The sequence below is a fragment of the Silurus meridionalis genome, chromosome 24 (genome assembly GCF_014805685.1).
Source record: "Silurus meridionalis isolate SWU-2019-XX chromosome 24, ASM1480568v1, whole genome shotgun sequence".
Classification (NCBI taxonomy): Eukaryota; Metazoa; Chordata; class Actinopteri; order Siluriformes; family Siluridae; genus Silurus; species Silurus meridionalis.
The window spans coordinates 9,185,316-9,203,491 of record NC_060907.1 but is presented as its reverse complement, the minus strand read 5'-3'; the positions used below and the strand labels follow the sequence as shown (position 1 = coordinate 9,203,491).

The 18,176-nt window shown below is 39.2% G+C and overlaps 1 protein-coding gene across 1 annotated transcript in view; it reads left to right on the top strand.

Moving 5' to 3' along the window:
• pcca (propionyl-CoA carboxylase subunit alpha) overlaps positions 1 to 18,176 on the top strand; it is a 49,118-nt gene that overhangs the window by 15,266 nt on the left and 15,676 nt on the right. The window contains exons 7-17 of the mRNA XM_046837308.1: positions 198 to 329; positions 2,783 to 2,819; positions 3,141 to 3,219; positions 4,913 to 5,015; positions 5,981 to 6,075; positions 6,831 to 6,981; positions 7,193 to 7,336; positions 11,387 to 11,461; positions 14,221 to 14,289; positions 14,388 to 14,463; positions 14,728 to 14,941. Coding sequence (XP_046693264.1) covers positions 198 to 329; positions 2,783 to 2,819; positions 3,141 to 3,219; positions 4,913 to 5,015; positions 5,981 to 6,075; positions 6,831 to 6,981; positions 7,193 to 7,336; positions 11,387 to 11,461; positions 14,221 to 14,289; positions 14,388 to 14,463; positions 14,728 to 14,941 — 1,175 coding nt within the window. The remainder of the gene's footprint in view (positions 1 to 197; positions 330 to 2,782; positions 2,820 to 3,140; positions 3,220 to 4,912; positions 5,016 to 5,980; positions 6,076 to 6,830; positions 6,982 to 7,192; positions 7,337 to 11,386; positions 11,462 to 14,220; positions 14,290 to 14,387; positions 14,464 to 14,727; positions 14,942 to 18,176) is intronic.

Below are 18,176 nucleotides of genomic sequence, written 5' to 3'. Positions count from 1 at the left end.
CAAAGTCCAAACCGTCAGGGTGCATTAGTAATGAGGATTTGGTTTGCAATGGTGAAGCAGTGGGGTACCTGCTGCATCATTTTCTGCTAACACTTTAGTTTGAAGTCGAATGAGCTTTTTAAACACTTGCGTTGCGTGTAATGATTTGAAAGGAACTATTGTTTTAGGTAACCAGATGTTTTATTTTCTTTAAACAGGCAGCTGAGGGAGTCACCTTCATCGGCCCTGACACACACGCCATTCAGGCCATGGGGGACAAGATTGAAAGTAAACTCCTTGCCAAGGCAGCCAAAGTCAACACCATTCCTGGCTTCGATGGAGTCGTAAAGGTTTGGCAGAATCCAATTCAAAATCTTTCCTCAAACACCAAGATTGGAATTTCGAGGCGCAAACATGACTTACCTCCACCCCCTAAAAGATCATCGCATAGTTACACAACTTTTTAACTTTTTGGGTGAATGTTTAATATCAGCTGATACTAAATTAATTTACATTTGAGGCATTTAGCAGACGCCCTCGTCCAGAGCGACGAACAAAACGGCTTAGAGACGAGATTTTTTTCTCCACCATATCAAACCCTCAGATTTTCTCATTTGACCAGCATACCTGTTAACATTTTTTCCCCAATGTCCAGGATCACCTAACCCTCAAAAACTCACACTGAGTTTTAATACAATGACCGAATTCCTGCACTTTAAATGAATGTATTTATAGACCTGAAAATGATGAAAACAGATAATGATTGTGTCTGTGTAAGAATTCTGACTAACATAATCCAGAAATGAGACCTATATAAGGAGGAGGAGGTCATTATCAATTACTGGTATCATGTTCATTCATTTGTGTTCATAAATTTTTCCCTTTTATGATTTGGGATAATGGAATTTGGCATAAGATTTTAAATATATTTATTTGTAAGCAATTGTTTTAAAGCTACCCCTTTTGTTTATTTTTTATTATTTTTCTTGTTCCCTTTTTTGTTGTAGAGAGAAAGACAATCAGACCGTTCTAAATCTAGCCATTATTTAAAACTTATCAAATAGGTTTAAATATAGTGCTTCACTTGGCTCGGAAGTCCTAAGTGGAAGACCTCTGTGTGATTGAGCTACAAAGTTGTGAAAAACGTATGGATCCAGAGATTGAAATACATCACGAGTTAAACTCAGACAAGGTTTATTATGGCACTAATACTTATGATGCTAACACTTTTTTGATCAGTGCCATTTTGCTAAATATACAATGTTAATGAGTAGATGATGAAGGTGAATCATTCCAGAAACATCCTGAGCATCAGTTCTTACTGAACTTTGAAATTTTATGAATTTACTTTAAAATAGATTAAGGTCTATAAGGTATTTCTGATAACGGATGATGTTGGATTCGAACCTATAAAACTCGCAGAGCGACTTGTTTTCTGTGCATCTCTCCATCTCGGCCTCTGCATCCATCCCCCCTCTTGGGTCTAAACGGGCTTTAACGACCTCATGTAGTGGCCGTTTTGACACTTCCTGGCCTTATTGGCTCAATAAAGGGGTGCTGTGGCGCTCAAGCACGGCAGACAAAAGCAGCACGTCGGAGCAGCCATTACCATATGAGAGAGAGCAGTAACGACCGCCATGCCATCAGCCAGATCGCTATCGAACCCTCACACACACACGCTAAAACACGACTCGTTTAGCTTAGGCCGTACCCGTGCTGTGGGGTTTCTCACTTCGCTCTGATTACATACTGTTTGTGTAAGAAGGATAAATGGAAGTGTGTGTGTGAGAGTCTGAGCTCAGACAATGATGAAATGATCAAGAAAGGACACGACATACGTGAATATTTGTGCAAGGCAGCAAAATGCACAAAAGATAATCGGTTGCCACCTGAAGGAAGATGAGTGCAGAAGGGCAAACGCACAGAACTTGCCCTCTGTTGGTCATAACGAGGAACTGCACCATCATTACTGACATCAATCAGTAACTGATTATTAGAATTGGACAACAAATTGATTCTTCTAACTAGTCGCTATATATATATATATATATATATATATATATATATATATATATATATATATATTATGAGATTTTAAAGAGATTTTTCCAGCTAATTTCTGTCCACATAAATTCTAATGCTTTTTTGGGGGGGAAATATATAATATAGTATTTATTTATTTATTTATTTAAATCAACACAAGTTAATTAAAAAAAAAACCCATGATAGTAATCTTTCTTTATGTCTTAATAATATTTCTTTATTGTTGGCCACAGAAATAAGGATGCTTCGTTATCGAGCATTCAAATTATTAAAACAACTGTTTTAAAAGCAATTTCCAGACAGGTTTTCAAAAATAAATCTGTCCACATGAAAACACATGACCACTTACATTTAAAAACTCTTCTATGAGCACAATTACTAATCAAGATGCAACAATAAGCTAGTATGAGATAAGCTGTTATAAATCACATGCAACTACTGCGATCTATGTACTTAACAATTCAGACTATGACTGTTGGCACTATGCCATAAGAGCAATATGTTTGTGACGTTACAAAAAATAATGTCTAATTAATCCTGAAAGGAGAAAATCCAGTCAGAATCTTAAATCGGCAATAATGTAGTCGGACCGAGGTACTGGTTAAAACTGTTACTGTAGCATTGTGATATTGATATCACTAACACTTTGTTTAAAAGAATTATTCTGATATGAATGTAGCCCATATCAAATGAACCATGATTTTAAGAATCATAAGCAAAATTTTTTCTTATTTTTTGAAATTTTTTTTTTTTTTTTAAGAACGCAGAGGATGCTGTGAAGATTGCACAAGAAATCGGTATGTAACAGTGAAACTCTATTTTCTATATGGACATCTTTTTATAGCACATTTGGGTATCAGTTATGCTCAAAGCTCCACCCAGTGCCCACATATTACAACAGTAGTTTATTTACTAATATTAGGTAGCTTCATGCATAAAGGAAGTGTATGAAGATAGACATTTATTGGCTACATTGAGTTTGGGCATTAGATTCTGTACAACACAAACCTTAAACCAGGCGGATCAAATTTTGAGTAACTCAGGAATAAGGATTTTATTTTTCCAAACTTTAAGAGTTTTTTTTTTTTGTAGTAAAACAATTCTTTCCTCCTTCTCAGGTTACCCAGTTATGATCAAAGCATCAGCTGGTGGTGGAGGTAAAGGCATGAGGATTGCCTGGAATGATGAGGAGACCAGGTGAGAGATCGTTGTGCAGTTTGTAATTATAACAAAGTTGCTGAGATTTTAATACCCATAAAGACACAAAGGTGAGGGGAAAAGTGGAATAAAACTGGCAAGTCTCATTATGTTTGTTACGTCTCTTCAATATATTTAACATTTGATGTGACAGTTGTTTTTGTTCTCTGAGCTTTTAGATAATGATTTAAAATACTTGAAACATAAAAAAACCTTGAAAAATAGTATCCAAATGCTGTTAATTTTTAATTATTAATTAAATGCTGTAACATGAATTTGCTTCTAATTTGTCTAGAAAAATCAGATAAATAATTGTGGTGTTTTGTGAAATTGCATTCACTATCGCTTCATTTTAACATTATTAGAAAGAATTGCTCTCATTTTTTAATTAATTTTTATTTAAATAATTTCCATTTCTATATTTTTATTGGAAACATGGCTATTTATGTAACTAATTTAATAACTTTTTTAAACTATTATTTATACTACAAATGTTATATATAGAATCCTATATATAAATATACAGACACTCCCCACTTTATGAACATTTACTTTACAAACTTTCGCTGATACAAACAAACCTGTTCTCAAAATGAAATTTGTTTGGAGTCAAAAAAATTCTAAGCGGATTCGAGCCAGCGCGAGCTAGTCGCCGACCGTAACGAATCTACATGATGCCTACTCAATGAATTTTTTTAGGTGAATCTTTTTTAAATATTTTTTAAATGTTTATAATTTCTTTTATTAATTAATACAAAATTCTGTATACAGAACATTTTGTATACAGAATTTTGATTTGTTTTATTATATATTATTGTTTATTTGATTGTGTGTGTGTGTGTGTGTGTGTGTGTGTGTGTATATTTTATAATATAATTTTTTTTATAATTTGGTTTATAAAAATAAATGTAAATGCAAATTTAAGTAATTATCAGATATTTTTATTTAATTTTTACGAATAAAATTTTATTTTATTATGAAGTGAATCGTGATTTTAACCTGTTGAATACATAAATATATTTTTTTTATCAAATGAATGTGTTTTAAAAAGGACTCCACAATGAAGTGTGTGTGTGAAGTAAATGATTGATCTTTTAATAGTGCTTATGCCTGATGTGTGTTTACGGCTTGACTCGTAGGTCGAGTGTGTCCTGCAGCGTACACACACCCCATAAAATTCTCTCTGTCGGGTTTGCAGTTCCAGAGAAAAGAGTGACTGCATTTCTATAGTCTGCTCCTTTCACACGTGCTGTTAGAGAAGCCGTGACACTTTCCTCTTATATTCTGTAGACAGTCTGAGTCTCTGATAAAAACGCTTAGCAAACGAAGACGCCGCTAATTGCGTTCCTTATCACTGAGGTGAAGTCCTGCTTTTGTTTGAGTTGTAATTGGATTTTTATCTCCAGCCAAGAAAGTGTGACAAAAGGTGAGAGTGAGATGAGACTAAAGAGATTCTTAACTGATAAGAGAAAAGCCTTGATATGGCCACACTGTGTGACCCTTCAAGCACCACTTCAACTGACCAATCAGTGTATGCGTGAGGAACATGAACCAATCCAGACTTATTAGCATCAGCTTAGTCTAAATATCTCTCATTATCTATTGTTGTATTGTTTATTATTGTTAGAGATCAGTAGAAAAGTCGGCAAACTGGGAAAAACCTGACGTGTTAACATATGATGTGTCTCCATAGGGAAGGTTTTCGTTTTTCCTCTCAAGAGGCTGCATCTAGTTTCGGAGATGATCGACTCCTTATCGAGAAGTACATCGATAACCCTAGACACATCGAGATCCAGGTGATCTTGTGGGATTTTGTGATGATAAGAGCTGTCCTATTTTGATGCATTTCCTTCCCACTTTCCTCCTAAAGTTTCTCAGATATTTAATTTATATAATTTCTCTCCATTTCATTATGCAGCTTTACACTGGCGCAATGGGGTGAATGTACTGAATTTATAATCAATTTATTTATTTTTATCAGTCATATGAATTCACTAATGAATTATAGTACAGTGTCTGAGTCTTATTTATAAAATTACAACGTTTTGGCATCATTCATGCATCTTCTCCAAGTCACTGCTCTTCATTTACTGTGAGATTGAACATTAAAATATATGCAGGATGTGTTTATTGAAGAGATTTTGGCTAAAATACAATTTTTATTACTCACTGTCAGCTTGAACATTCACTTTTCTTTCTCAAAAGGTAAAAAAAAAAGCAATGTTGTTTAAACTAAAAATACATTTGGCTACACCTTAACCACATTTCTTACTGTTTTAACACTTTACAACATGGCACCTAGACCACACCTTACACACTAAAGAGAGATTAAAATAAAGCTACAATTGATGTGGATGATAATAAATTTGAGCTGCAACTTTACAACTGAGATGTAAATTAGCAATGCCTGTGAAAGCAAGTACAATAAAATATAGAGCATGTATTTATGGAAAAAGATTTAGCATAACACACTTTATATAATACTTTTCTTAGTAGTTGCATCGCAGTCAAACTTCAGTACAAAACTAGAAAAAGAAACGTTTAGAATAAGGGGTTATAGGAAATGTGTGGATGTGGTTTTATATTATTATTATTGTAATAAATGTTTTTGTCAAACTGTTTTGTTAAATGTAAGCTTTGGATAGTGGACGATGAGCCTAATGATTGATTTCAATTAATTCAGTCAAGTGTGTGTGTGTGTGTGTGTGTGTGTGTGTGTGTGTGTGTGTGTGTGTGTGTGTGTGATTGTACATATGTACAGGTTTTGGCTGATAAGCATGGAAACGCTTTGTGGCTGAATGAGAGAGAGTGCTCCATCCAGAGACGCAACCAAAAAGTGGTAGAAGAGGCACCCAGGTTTGTGTGTGTGTGTGTGTGTGTGTGTGTGTGTGTGTGTGTGTGTGTGTGTGTGTGTGTGTGTGTGTGTGTGTGTGTTTTGGTTGGTCATTCGGTCAGTGGTGGTTCATTTGGCCTGACTTTCTCCACTCGCCAAACTGGAATCATTAATACTAGATTAATACACGATTGGTTTCACACATCATATGTACCAAAAATGCGAATAGGGTTTGGTTGGTTTGGTTGGCCTGTTATTTTTATTTTAAATATACTAAAAGGAGCTGTTTGAGAAAAACAAATACAGTAATCCCCCGTTTATTGCGTTGGTTATGTTTCAAAACCGGCTGCGTTAAACGAAAAACCGCGATAAACGGACACCACCCCAAAAAATATTTTATGTATAAAGTACTGTACTGTATTTACATTTTACTTCATTTTATAATTAATGATTCTATTTTTATTAATAAATGTCATTATTTCAACACAAAACGCCATCAAAACAATTCCGTATAAGTTTTATGGTCTATCGTGCTATCCGAGAGAGACCGGGAAAATCTAATCTAACCAGCCAAACTAATTAGTTATGCGGCAAATGCAATTCCGGGGATTACTGTACATTCAATTGTGTTTTGATCATTGTAGACACAACTGAAAGGTAAAAAGTCGCATTTACTGTTGTCAGTTGGTAAAAGTATAGAGAGTGATAAAGTGTAAACAGGTAATGTTATTGTATGAGAGTTTCTAATACGTAGGTGTGTGGGTGTGTGTATTTGCAGCACATTTCTGGACCCGGCCACTCGGCGTGCGATGGGAGAGCAGGCCGTGTCTCTGGCTAAAGCTGTAAAATATTCCTCAGCAGGCACTGTTGAGTTCCTGGTCGATTCACAGAAGAACTTTTATTTTCTAGAGATGAACACACGCCTGCAGGTGTGTGTGTGGGTGTTGGTGTGGGTGTGTGTGTGCACTCTTCTACAGAGAGTTTAACATGTACACATGTTCAAAGAACTTGTAACAAGCTGTAACACTATTACAGTAATGCAGACACTAATAGGAAGGGTTTCATTTGGATCATTATGAGTGTGAAAGGTTTTAGATTGCTACTGAAATGTGTGTGTATGTGTGTGTGTTACTGTGTTAGGTGGAGCACCCTATCACAGAGTGCATTACTGGGTTAGACTTGGTGCAACAGATGATTCTAGTTGCTAAGGGTTATAAGCTCCAGCACAAACAGGAAGACATCCCTATTAATGGCTGGGCCTTTGAGAGCAGAGTCTACGCAGAGGTAACCAAAGTTCTTGTTTTTCACGCACACTGACAGATGCCATGGCTCATTTTTAGGGACCGACAGATACATAGGCTACACCTCCTTAACTAGGATTAACAGATACAACGGCCACGCCTTATTTTTGAGATTCTCAGATATATAGGCCACGCCTCCTTAATTGGGACAGACTGATGCATTGGCCATGTCTAATTCATTTAAACTAACGGATACATAAGTCACAACTCCTTATTTGGGATTGAGCGATACATAGGCTCTGCTACCTCCAGTTCCACCTCCTGTCCTTTACTCAATGCCACTGTTCCTAAACCATACAACATCGCAGGTCTCACCGCAGTCCTATAAACTTTCCCTTTCACTCTTGCAGATTCTCTAACACACTCTACATTACTTTGCATTGTTGACCCCAGGTACCTAAACTCCTCCACCTTCTCCACCTCTAATTCCTGCAACAGCACCACCCCACTGCCCTCCCTTTCATTCACACACATGTACTCTGTCTTACTCCTACTGACTTTCATTCCCCTTCTCTTCAGCGTGTACCTCCACCTCTCCAGGCTCTTCTCAACCTGCTCCTTACTCTCACCACAAATCATAATATCATCTGCAAACATCATAGTCCATGTAGACTTCTGTCTGACCTCTTCCCTCAATCTGTCCATCACCACTGCAAACAGGAAAGGGCTCAGGGCCGATCCTTGATGCAGACCAACCTCTGCCTTAAACCAGTCTGTAGTTCCTACTACACACTACACTGCTGTCACACTGTCCTCATACATGTTCCGCACCACCCTCACATACTTCTCTGACACACCTGACTTCCTCATACAATACCACAACTCCTCTCTTGGCACCCTGTCATACGCTTTCTCTAAATCCACAAACACACAATGCAACACTTTTTGACCTTCTCTATACTTCTCTATCAACATTCTCAAAGCAAATAATGCGCCTGTGGTGCTCTTCCTCGGCATGAAACCATACTGCTGCTCACAGATGGTCACCTCTTCTCTCAGCCTGACTTCCACTACTCTTTCCCATAACTTCATGGTGTGACTGATCAACTTTATCTTCTTCTTCTTTCGGCTGCTCCCATTAGGGGTCGCCACAGCGGATCATCCGTCTCCATACCACCCTGTCCTCTACATCTGCCTCTTTCACACCAACTACCTGCATGTCTTCCCTCACCACATCCATGAACCTCCTCCTTGGCCTTCCTCTTTTCCTCCTACCTGGTGGCTCCATCCTCAGCATTCTTCTACCAATATAATTCATGTCCCTCCTCTGCACATGTCCAAACCATCTCAAGCTCGCCTCCCTTACCTTGTCACCAAAACATCCTACATGCGCTGTCCCTCTAATAAACTCATTTCTAATCTTGTCCATCCTTGTCACTCCCAACGAAAACCTTAACATCTTCAGCTCTGCCACCTCCAGCTCCACCTCCTGTCTTTTACTCAATGCCACTGTCTCTAATCCATACATCATCGCAGGTCTCACCACAGTCCTATAAACTTTCCCTTTCATTCTTGCAGATACCCTACTATCACAAATCACTCCTGTCACTCTTCTCCACCCACTCCACCCTGCCTGCACTCTTTTCTTTACTTCTCTAACACATTCTCCATTACTTTGGACTGTTGACCCCAGGTACCTGAACTCCTCCACCTTTTCCAGCTCTTCTCCCTGCAACCGCATCACTCCACTGCCCTTCCTCTCATTCACACACATGTATTCGGTCTTACTCCTACTGACTCTCATTCTCCTTCTCACCAGCGCATATCTCCACCTCTCCAGGCTCTTCTCAACCTGCTCCCTACTCTCACCACAAATCACAATATCATCCGCAAACATCATAGTCCAGGGAGACTCCTGTCTGACCTCGTCCGTCAACCTGTCCATCACCACTGCAAACAGGAAAGGGCTCAGGGCCGATCCTTGATGCAGTCCAACCTTCACTGTGAACTAGTCTGTCGTACCTACTGCACACTTCACTGCCATCACACTGTCCTCATACATGTCCTGCACCACCCTCACATACTTCTCTGACACACCTGACTTCCTTATACAATACCACAACTCCTCTCTTGGCACTCTGTCGACGCTTTCTAAATCCACAAATACACAATGCAATTCCTTCTGTCCTTCTCTTTACTTCTCCATCAACATCCTTAAAGCAAATAAGGCATCTGTGGTGCTCTTCCTCGGCATGAAACCATACTGTTGCTCACAGATGGTCACCTCTTCTCTCAGCCTGGCTTCCACTACTCTTTCCCATAACTTCATGGTGTGACTGATCAACTTAATTCCCCTGTAGTTACTGCAAGACTGCACATCTCCTTTATGCTTAAAGATCGGTACCAGCACACTTCTTCTCCATTCCTCAGGCATCTTCTCATCTTCCAAAATCCTGTTAAACAATCTGGTCAAAACCCACTGCCATCTCTCCTAAACATCTCCACGCTTCTACCGGTATGTCATCTAGTCCAACCGACTTTCCACTCTTCATCCTCTTAATCGCTGCTCTCACTTCCTCCTTACTAATCCTATCTACATCCTGCTTCACCAACTCCACATCATCCAACCTTCTCTCTCTGATTTTCCTCATTCATCAGCTGCTCAAAATACTCCCTCCACCTTCTCAACACACTCTCCTCACTAGTCAACACATTTCCTCTCCATCCTTTACTGCTCTAACTTGCAGTACATCCTTCCCAGCTCGGTCCCTCTGCCTGGCCAATCGGTATAAATCCTTTTCTCCTTCCTTAGTGTCCAACCTCTCATACAGCTCCCTCATATGCCTTTTCCTTGGCTTTTGCCACATCCCTTTTTACCTGCTGCCGCATCTCCTTGTACTCCTGCCCACTTTTCTCATCACTCTGTCTATCCCACTTCTGTTTTGCCAACCTCTTTCTCCTTATGCTCTCCTGCACTTCCTCATTCCACCACCACGTCTCCTTGTCTTGCTTTCTATTTCCAGATGTCACACCAAGTACTTTTCTAGCTGCCTCCCTCATCACGCCTGCAGTAGTTGCCTAATCATCCAACACCTCTTCAACACCACTGAGCCCCTGTCTGACCTCTTCCCTGAACCTCACACTACACTCTTCCTCCTTAAGTTTCCACCATTTTATTCTTCTTTCAGTCTTCACTCTCCTCCTCTTCTTCTTCACCTCCACAACCATCCTACAGACCACCATCCGATGCTGTCTAGCTACACTGTCCCCCGCCAACACCTTACAGTCTCCAATCTCCTTCAGGTTGCATCTCCTGCATAGTCCACCTGTGTGTACCTTCCTCCACTCTTATACGTCACCCTATGATCCTCCTTCTTCTTAAAATAAGATCGTCACCCTATCAGAAACTCTCTTTACCTCCACTACACTCTTACTGTACTCTTCCTTCAGAATCACCCCTACACCATTTCTCTTTCCATCCACACCATGATAAAACAGTTTAAATCCACCTCCATTGTTCCTGGCCTTACTCCCTTTCCACTTGGTCTCCTGAACACACAGCATATCTACCTTTCTCCTCTCCATCATGTCAGCTACCTCTCTCCCTTTACCCGTCATAGTACCAACATTTAAAGTACCAACCCGAACCTCCCCTCTCCTACACTGCTCCTTTCCCTGCCGTCTCTGTAGACGTCTTCCTCCTCTCCTTCTCCTCCTTCGGCCAACAGTAGCCCAATTTCCACCGGTACCCTGTCGGCTAACGATACCTGTGGCGGTCATTGTTAACCCGGGCCTCGACCGATCCGGTATGAAATTCTCATTTGTGATCCGCATATTTGATTTGGCACATGTTTTTACGCTGGATGCCCTTCCTAACGCAACCCTCCCCATTTACCCGGGCTTGGGACCGGCACTAAGAGTGCACTGGCTTGTGCATCCATAATGGCTGGGTTAGTTTTTATTACAAACACACCATCTAAAATACTTGGGCTGTGATTTATATATTCATCAATATGCTGTTTGGACCTGCAGACAAGGATTAGCACTTATCCCATGTTATTGATTGACGTTGATTTTATTTTATTTTTAATAGGATCCATACAAATCCTTTGGGCTTCCCTCCATTGGGCGACTCTCTCAGTATGAAGAACCTGTAGACCTCGGTGGGGTGAGTACTCGATCTATCAGTGACGTGTACAGAATGTTGCCAGCTGCTTTACTTTTGCTGCAAGTTCACTTATACTGACTTAGGCCATATTATAAGGTACATCTACACTGTACCAGCACTCATTTGCTAATCTCCTTTTACATTCAATCTCTAGTAGTCCTTCCATTCATTGCCTCTTTTTTTTTTTTTTTTTTTTTTAGCCGAGCTACAGTGTTTTTGTATTATTTATATAATTTTACAATGACACGTTCATCATTAATCAAGGTTTCACTTGTTAAAATCTTTGTTGGCTAAACCAAATGAAAAACATCTGTCAGGTTTCGGTAAAACTGTTTTTCTTTGGACACGTGTGTTTGTTAATAAACGCAAATCACACTGACTAAATATGCTCATGAGACTGCTGATTTACATCCAAATGCTGCATTTAAACCTCCATAAATTTCAAAGATGAAATAAAAGTTAAGGGTGAAAAAGCCTCCTAGGTGCAGCGTTTGCTAAATGTTCCAGTAAGGCAGCTTTGCAATGTCAGCTACCAGAGATACCTACTAACTCTTCCTCCTTTTATACAGCACCATAACATTTGCTCTACATTGAGTGTAAGAGCTCTACATTAAGCACATTGAGTGTAAGAGCTCTACATTAAGCACATTGAGTGTAAGAGCTCTACATTAAGTACATTGAGTGTAAGAGCTCTACATTGAGTGTAAGAGCTCTACATTGAGTGTAAGAGCTCTACATTAAGCACATTAGGTGTAAGAGCTCTACATTAAGCACATTAGGTGTAAGAGCTCTACATTGAGTGTAAGCGCTCGAAATTAAGTATAATAAGTACATTTGCCTACAGGTTGATAAATGAAGTTCAGTATTTGTTCAGAATACACAAATCAACAGGATCATAACCGTATTAGAGTCGAAACACATCCTACATTAGTACTCCTTTCCGTTCTGTTTTAAGTGTGTGTGTGTGTGTGTGAGCTGGAGTGTTTGGTCAGGATGCTCATAGCTCAGATGTGCTTTGAAGCCTAGACTGTGGGGGGTTTGCCTCTTTACAGCTTTCCTGCCTCAAAAGTAAACATGTAATTGATACCAGATCTCAGGCCATCCTGTGTGTGCGTGCATTTTGTGTGTATGTCTTTCATGTGTGTTTATACTCATTAGCTACAAATGTGCAATCTTAATGTTTCTGAGTATCAAGGTATTTATCGTGCTGCGGTGTGACCGATGCCTCCATATCTTATAGCAGGTACAGCAGAACATTTACACTGTTAATAGTGTAAAGAAACCAGAGCTCAACGAGGACATCACTGCTCAGCTTCCGTTTATTTTTTAACTCTTAAAACACCCACACATACACATTTTACTGGTTTACTGGGTTTGTGGTGCTGTGAGTCTTAAAATAGCACAGCTTGGAAATACGCTATTGTCTTTCTCATCTGTTTGTTGTTCAGGACAATAAAGGCAAAAATACGCATTAAAGAAGACTTTATATAACCGTATTGTATAAACCTGGACTTCCTCAGGATGTTGCAAAACTCTTTGATCAGAACGCGGGGCTGTTCCGTCTCTGATAAATTCGTCCGTCCCTGTCTCACTGAGTGCTGATCGAGTTATTTGGGTTTCATAACGCTCACCTACATTGCATCATGATTTTCTTTTGGAGGAGTTTTTTTTTTTTTCTTTCCTTTAAGTCCATACTGACACGTCAGCCATGAACTGCAGTCCAGTAGTGGCATTAGTCCTGAATGTTGTGGCCGTCTGTAATTATTCAGTTGTTATTTATGACCACTGAATTAGGACTTCTGATTTTACAATAATAGAAAGAATGCACTAGTGGAGAGTCTGTACTGTATTAGCTCTTGTTCAATCCACTACTGGATTACCATTAAATCAAAATCCACTCAAACACGGGATTAAAAAAACACTATTTAAACAGAATCTCTATTGGTGCGTTTATTCATTTGTTCAGGATCAGGAGTCCTTATTCTGTTCAAGAAAGCAAAACAAGCTGTGTTTTCTGGGCTTAAGGAACTTTTCTGGAAAACAATATAACTTAAATATAAAAATAAAAAATAGTATGTGGAAGAGGGAGCATAGCATTCTACTGGGATACAATATAATTTGGAAAACAAAAGGATGTGGAAGAGGAAAGATGGCACTTTTCTGGGACAAAATATAACCACTTGTCTGAAACTTGTCCATGTTGCAAAAAAAGCTCGTAGAACGCAGCTGTAGGAAGAACATTTAGTTGTTGGTGGCTGTGACATGATATTGGATTTGGTGGACGTTAGCAAAGACAATATTAGGGAACAAATAGAGGAAAATCCCACCATTAAATGTAACCTATTCTGCATTTGAGTACAATTTCACCTCATGATCACATCCGATATGTAGATTATTAATAGATTATAGTGTGGTACCTACAGCTGTTCTTGTAAACTAGCCATTTATTTAATTTGTTTGATTGAAATCCTTCACATTATTGTACACAAGCTGTTTTGCTCACATATAATTATTCGGGAAGCTAGGGTAATTTTCTAATTCGCATATTTATACACATTTGTGGAACAATGTATAGTTTAATGCAAAAGAAAACAAACAAAAAAACATTTGTGTGTTAAATATGTCTCTATGTACCCCGGTTTGGGATTGCTCAGGATTCATAACTTGTAACGTTAAATAAATTAAATTGGTTCCTTGTTTGTATTTCATATTGTTTTTATACTTTGTGTTATAAAAACACCCCCCCATTTCCTCTCAAGGTGCGTGTGGACAGCGGCATTCAAGAAGGAAGTGAAATCAGCATCTACTACGACCCCATGATCTCCAAAGTAAGAGGAATCTTTTGGATGGTGTTGAGTCTGTGCTGTGACTTTGATCCATTTGAATGGCGTGTATTTGAGTCTAAGTGCGTGTTATGTGTGTGTAGTTGGTCACGTACGGAGCCACGAGAGCTGAGGCGCTGAAGAAAATGGAGGATGCACTTGATAATTATGTTATCAGAGGTAATTCAAGTCAAGAGAGTCAAGAAGCTTTTGTCATTGCAACCATATATTACAGCCTTAGTACAGGTGTGTAAAAGAGAACTGAGTACGGGAGTGAACAATGTAATGAAACAAAATGTAAACAAAATGGTTTGTGCAAAAGCAATAGCAGGTACACACGTACCCACTGAGAATGAAGACACTCAGGAACGTTCAGTCTGCTTCATCATATTAAAATAAAGGACTAGATCAAATTTCCACCTTGCATTTTTCTCTCTCTTTCAGGTGTGACTCATAACATTTCTCTCTTAAGAGAAATCATTGTTCACCCGCGTTTCATCTCGGGCGACATCAGCACCAACTTCCTGCCCGAGGTTTACCCCGAAGGGTTCAAAGGTCACCCGCTGACGGCCGGTGAGCAGCGCGAGCTCCTGGCTGCAGCCTCTGCTCTCTATGTAGCCTCTCAACTCCGTGCACAAAGGTTCCTGGGACAACAGAGGTCAGTGACAGGAAGTGACTTAATACTGAAGAGCTTCTTGACTGTTTTATTGAATTTGATTCTGATAGCGAGCATTAGTGCAGGTTAAAACCCCTGAAATTTTATCGTTTACTGAATTAAAGCTAGACATGTGAACTACTTAGAAAAATGTAAATTCCTTAATCAGTTATACCACAGCACTGCAGGATTCTCCGTTCCGACTGATCAAGAGGTATTGAATGATCTGATCAGTGACGGGGCGGTGTGATTTTTCCATTAATCCTTTTATTCCACTTTTGATTTCATTAATGAACTACACATTGTACTTTTTGTCCATTTTTAGTTATATTAAAAGCTGTGTACCATCTGCCACTGCAGCTCTTTTATAAGATTACAGCAGCTATAAACTATGTATTTCCATCCACAATAGCTCTATATTTCTAAAGCCTGGGACACATCAAGCTGACAGTCAGCCGTTGTGCAGTGTCAGGTGTTTTCTTTTTTTTTTGAGCTTTAGTTTTTCCTGCGTTTCGCACTGATGGCTTTAGTTGAATGACCTCAGCTGATTTTGGCTGATTTTGCATGCGGATTCGAGAAATAGAGCTCTGATTGTCTATTCAGCTAAGCAAATTAGCACACGAGTTTAAAAAAAAAAAAAAAAATGACAGACAAAAGCAAACATCGTCGGAGTAAAGAGGAACGTCATCCTGTGTCTTAATGTTAAGACTTCATTCCCAAAAAAATAATAATTTCCTACTGAAACAACATCAATAATTACACATCTACACCGTTAGCATTTATGTAAGGAGTCCTCAATAAAAGTCTGTGTAAATGTGACGCTAGAAATGATAACACATTGGGACAAGTTTGTGAAAATGAACATTGCAGCTGGTTCTACGGACAGAGCTGATGTTCTTGAAGAGTAATCAACACCTTCTGACCAGTGGGAATAAAGAATTAAACAAAGCGGTGTTATAATACATTTAATCTACTTTCTAAAATCGCAGTCACAACTACACGTGATCAGTCTTTTTTGCTTTATGATTGTAAACATCATGTCTTGTTTGTTTATTTCTATCCTGAGATGAAGATTAGACTCTTAAATAATAAAGATAGAAATCCAAATTGTGACATTCTGCATGTTACTAACTCTGGTAAAAGTCTCATTATTTTCTGTGAGATCTGTTGCACTGGCCAAAAAACACACGCTCCACCAAGCCATCTGTCCAAACATCTCTCCCTCTCCCCTGCCTCCACTTTTTTGATCGTTTTCTAAAGTTATTCATGAGTGAGTGTGTGTGTGGCAGTGTGGCTCTCTTTTGTAATGAGTGTGGCCCACCATAGTGGAAAAAAACTCTCCCACTAATTGATTTACTTTAGATCTGGTAACAGAGGAGCTGTCAATCAAACGATACCCTCTGCGTCTGCAGGGTGTGTGTGTGTGTGTATATGTATGTGTGTGGGTGTGTGTTGTGACTCTACATGTGTCCAGCATCAGCAAGGCTGCTGTTCTGTAAGCAGGAAGTCAGGGAGGAAGGATTAGGCAGGGGACAGACACTGTTTTTTTGTGCGCTAATTCTTTTGTTATTGAGATAAACAAATGAAAGTTTGTCTTTCCTGCATCTGGGGGCGACACCTTATGTCTTATTTCTCAGCGGGCCGAACTCCTTTTTCCTCTGATTTGCACTTATTTGTATGATGCGATACAACATTATTGGCAACCTTGATGAGAGCGATACAAATGCAGATTATTTTAACTAAAAACAATCAACACACTTTATTATTACTTTAATAGATACTAAAATAGGAGATGCAACATTTATCTTAACATCTTTTTCTAATAAACAAATAAATTGGCAATATTTTGGGCATCCTTGTTTACATTTGCGGCATTTAGCAGACCCCCGTGTCCAGAGCGACGTACAAATGTGCTTTGAGTCTCTATCAATGAATAAATGTACACTGGTACGCTAAATTACAAACGTAATATAAATCAGATTATAACTTTTGATTTCTACAAAGGAAACTTTAAAAATTGCTAATTTAAGTGTTTTAGGAAGAGGAAGGTCTTCAGCCGTCGCTCAAAGATAGCCAGGGAAAGTTCATTCCACCACCTCGGTGCCAGAACAGAGAAGAGCCTTGAAGTATACTTACTTCTCATTCTGAGAGAAGGTGGTACCAGTCGAGCAGTGCTGGAGGATCTCGTGCAGTGCGAGGTGTGATGAGGTCTCTGAGGTAGAGCGGTGCGGGTCCATATTTGGCCTTGTAGGCATCATTGTTTTGAATCTGATACGTGCTGCTACCGGACGCCAGTGGATGGAGCGCAGCAGTGGGGTGGGGCGGAGGAACTTGTGCAGATTGAACACAAGTCGTGCAGCTGCGTTTTGGATCATTTGCAGTGGATAATAGCGTTCAGAGGAAGACCTGCCAGCAGAGAGCTGCAGTAGTCCAGTCTCGAAATGACAAGAGCCTGAACAATCACCTGGGCAGCCTGTGTGGACAGAAATAGTCGAATCCTTCAGATGTTGTTCAGAACAAAATCGACAAGAACGAGCCACATTAGCAACATGCGAGGAGAAGGACAGTTGATTGTCCAAAGTTACCCCAAGGTTACGAGCATGATTATGATTAGTATTTACATGTTCCCCAGTGAGAACAGCACTATATATCTTCCTGTAATGGGTAAGATTGAAGACACTAGAGGTGCTCCAACACTGTAAGCCTTTTTATATTATAATTATATAATAAATATATTACACGTGCCTCAGCATTTGGATATTTCTCTACAGTTTAAACCACAAAGTTCAGAAATGAAGTACCAATAAAAAGACTGGCCACTCTTCTCTCTCTGTGATTTTTCTTTCTTTTTCTTTTCTTTAAAATTATACATTAATACTGAAGAGATTATGTGTAAATTATATATATGAAATGTATCTTACAGCCTAGGCCATCTTTGTGGTGAGCAACAATTCTATTCTAGAATAGAGCTGAGGTGCCATGTTGAACATCCAGTGGTCAGTCTGAGAGAATTGTACTCAAAGCACCACATTGTAACTGCTCTAATACAAGATACACACATTTGTCTGGTCCTGTCAAGCAGACAAACATACACATGACGAATAGGACATGTGGCTTTGCACGGTTAAGCAACGTACAGCTGTTAACACTTGGGGTGTACTCACTTTTGTCTAGTTATTTAGACAATAATGCTGTATGCTGAGTTCTTTTTAGAGGACAGTAAATCGGTGCTGCTATA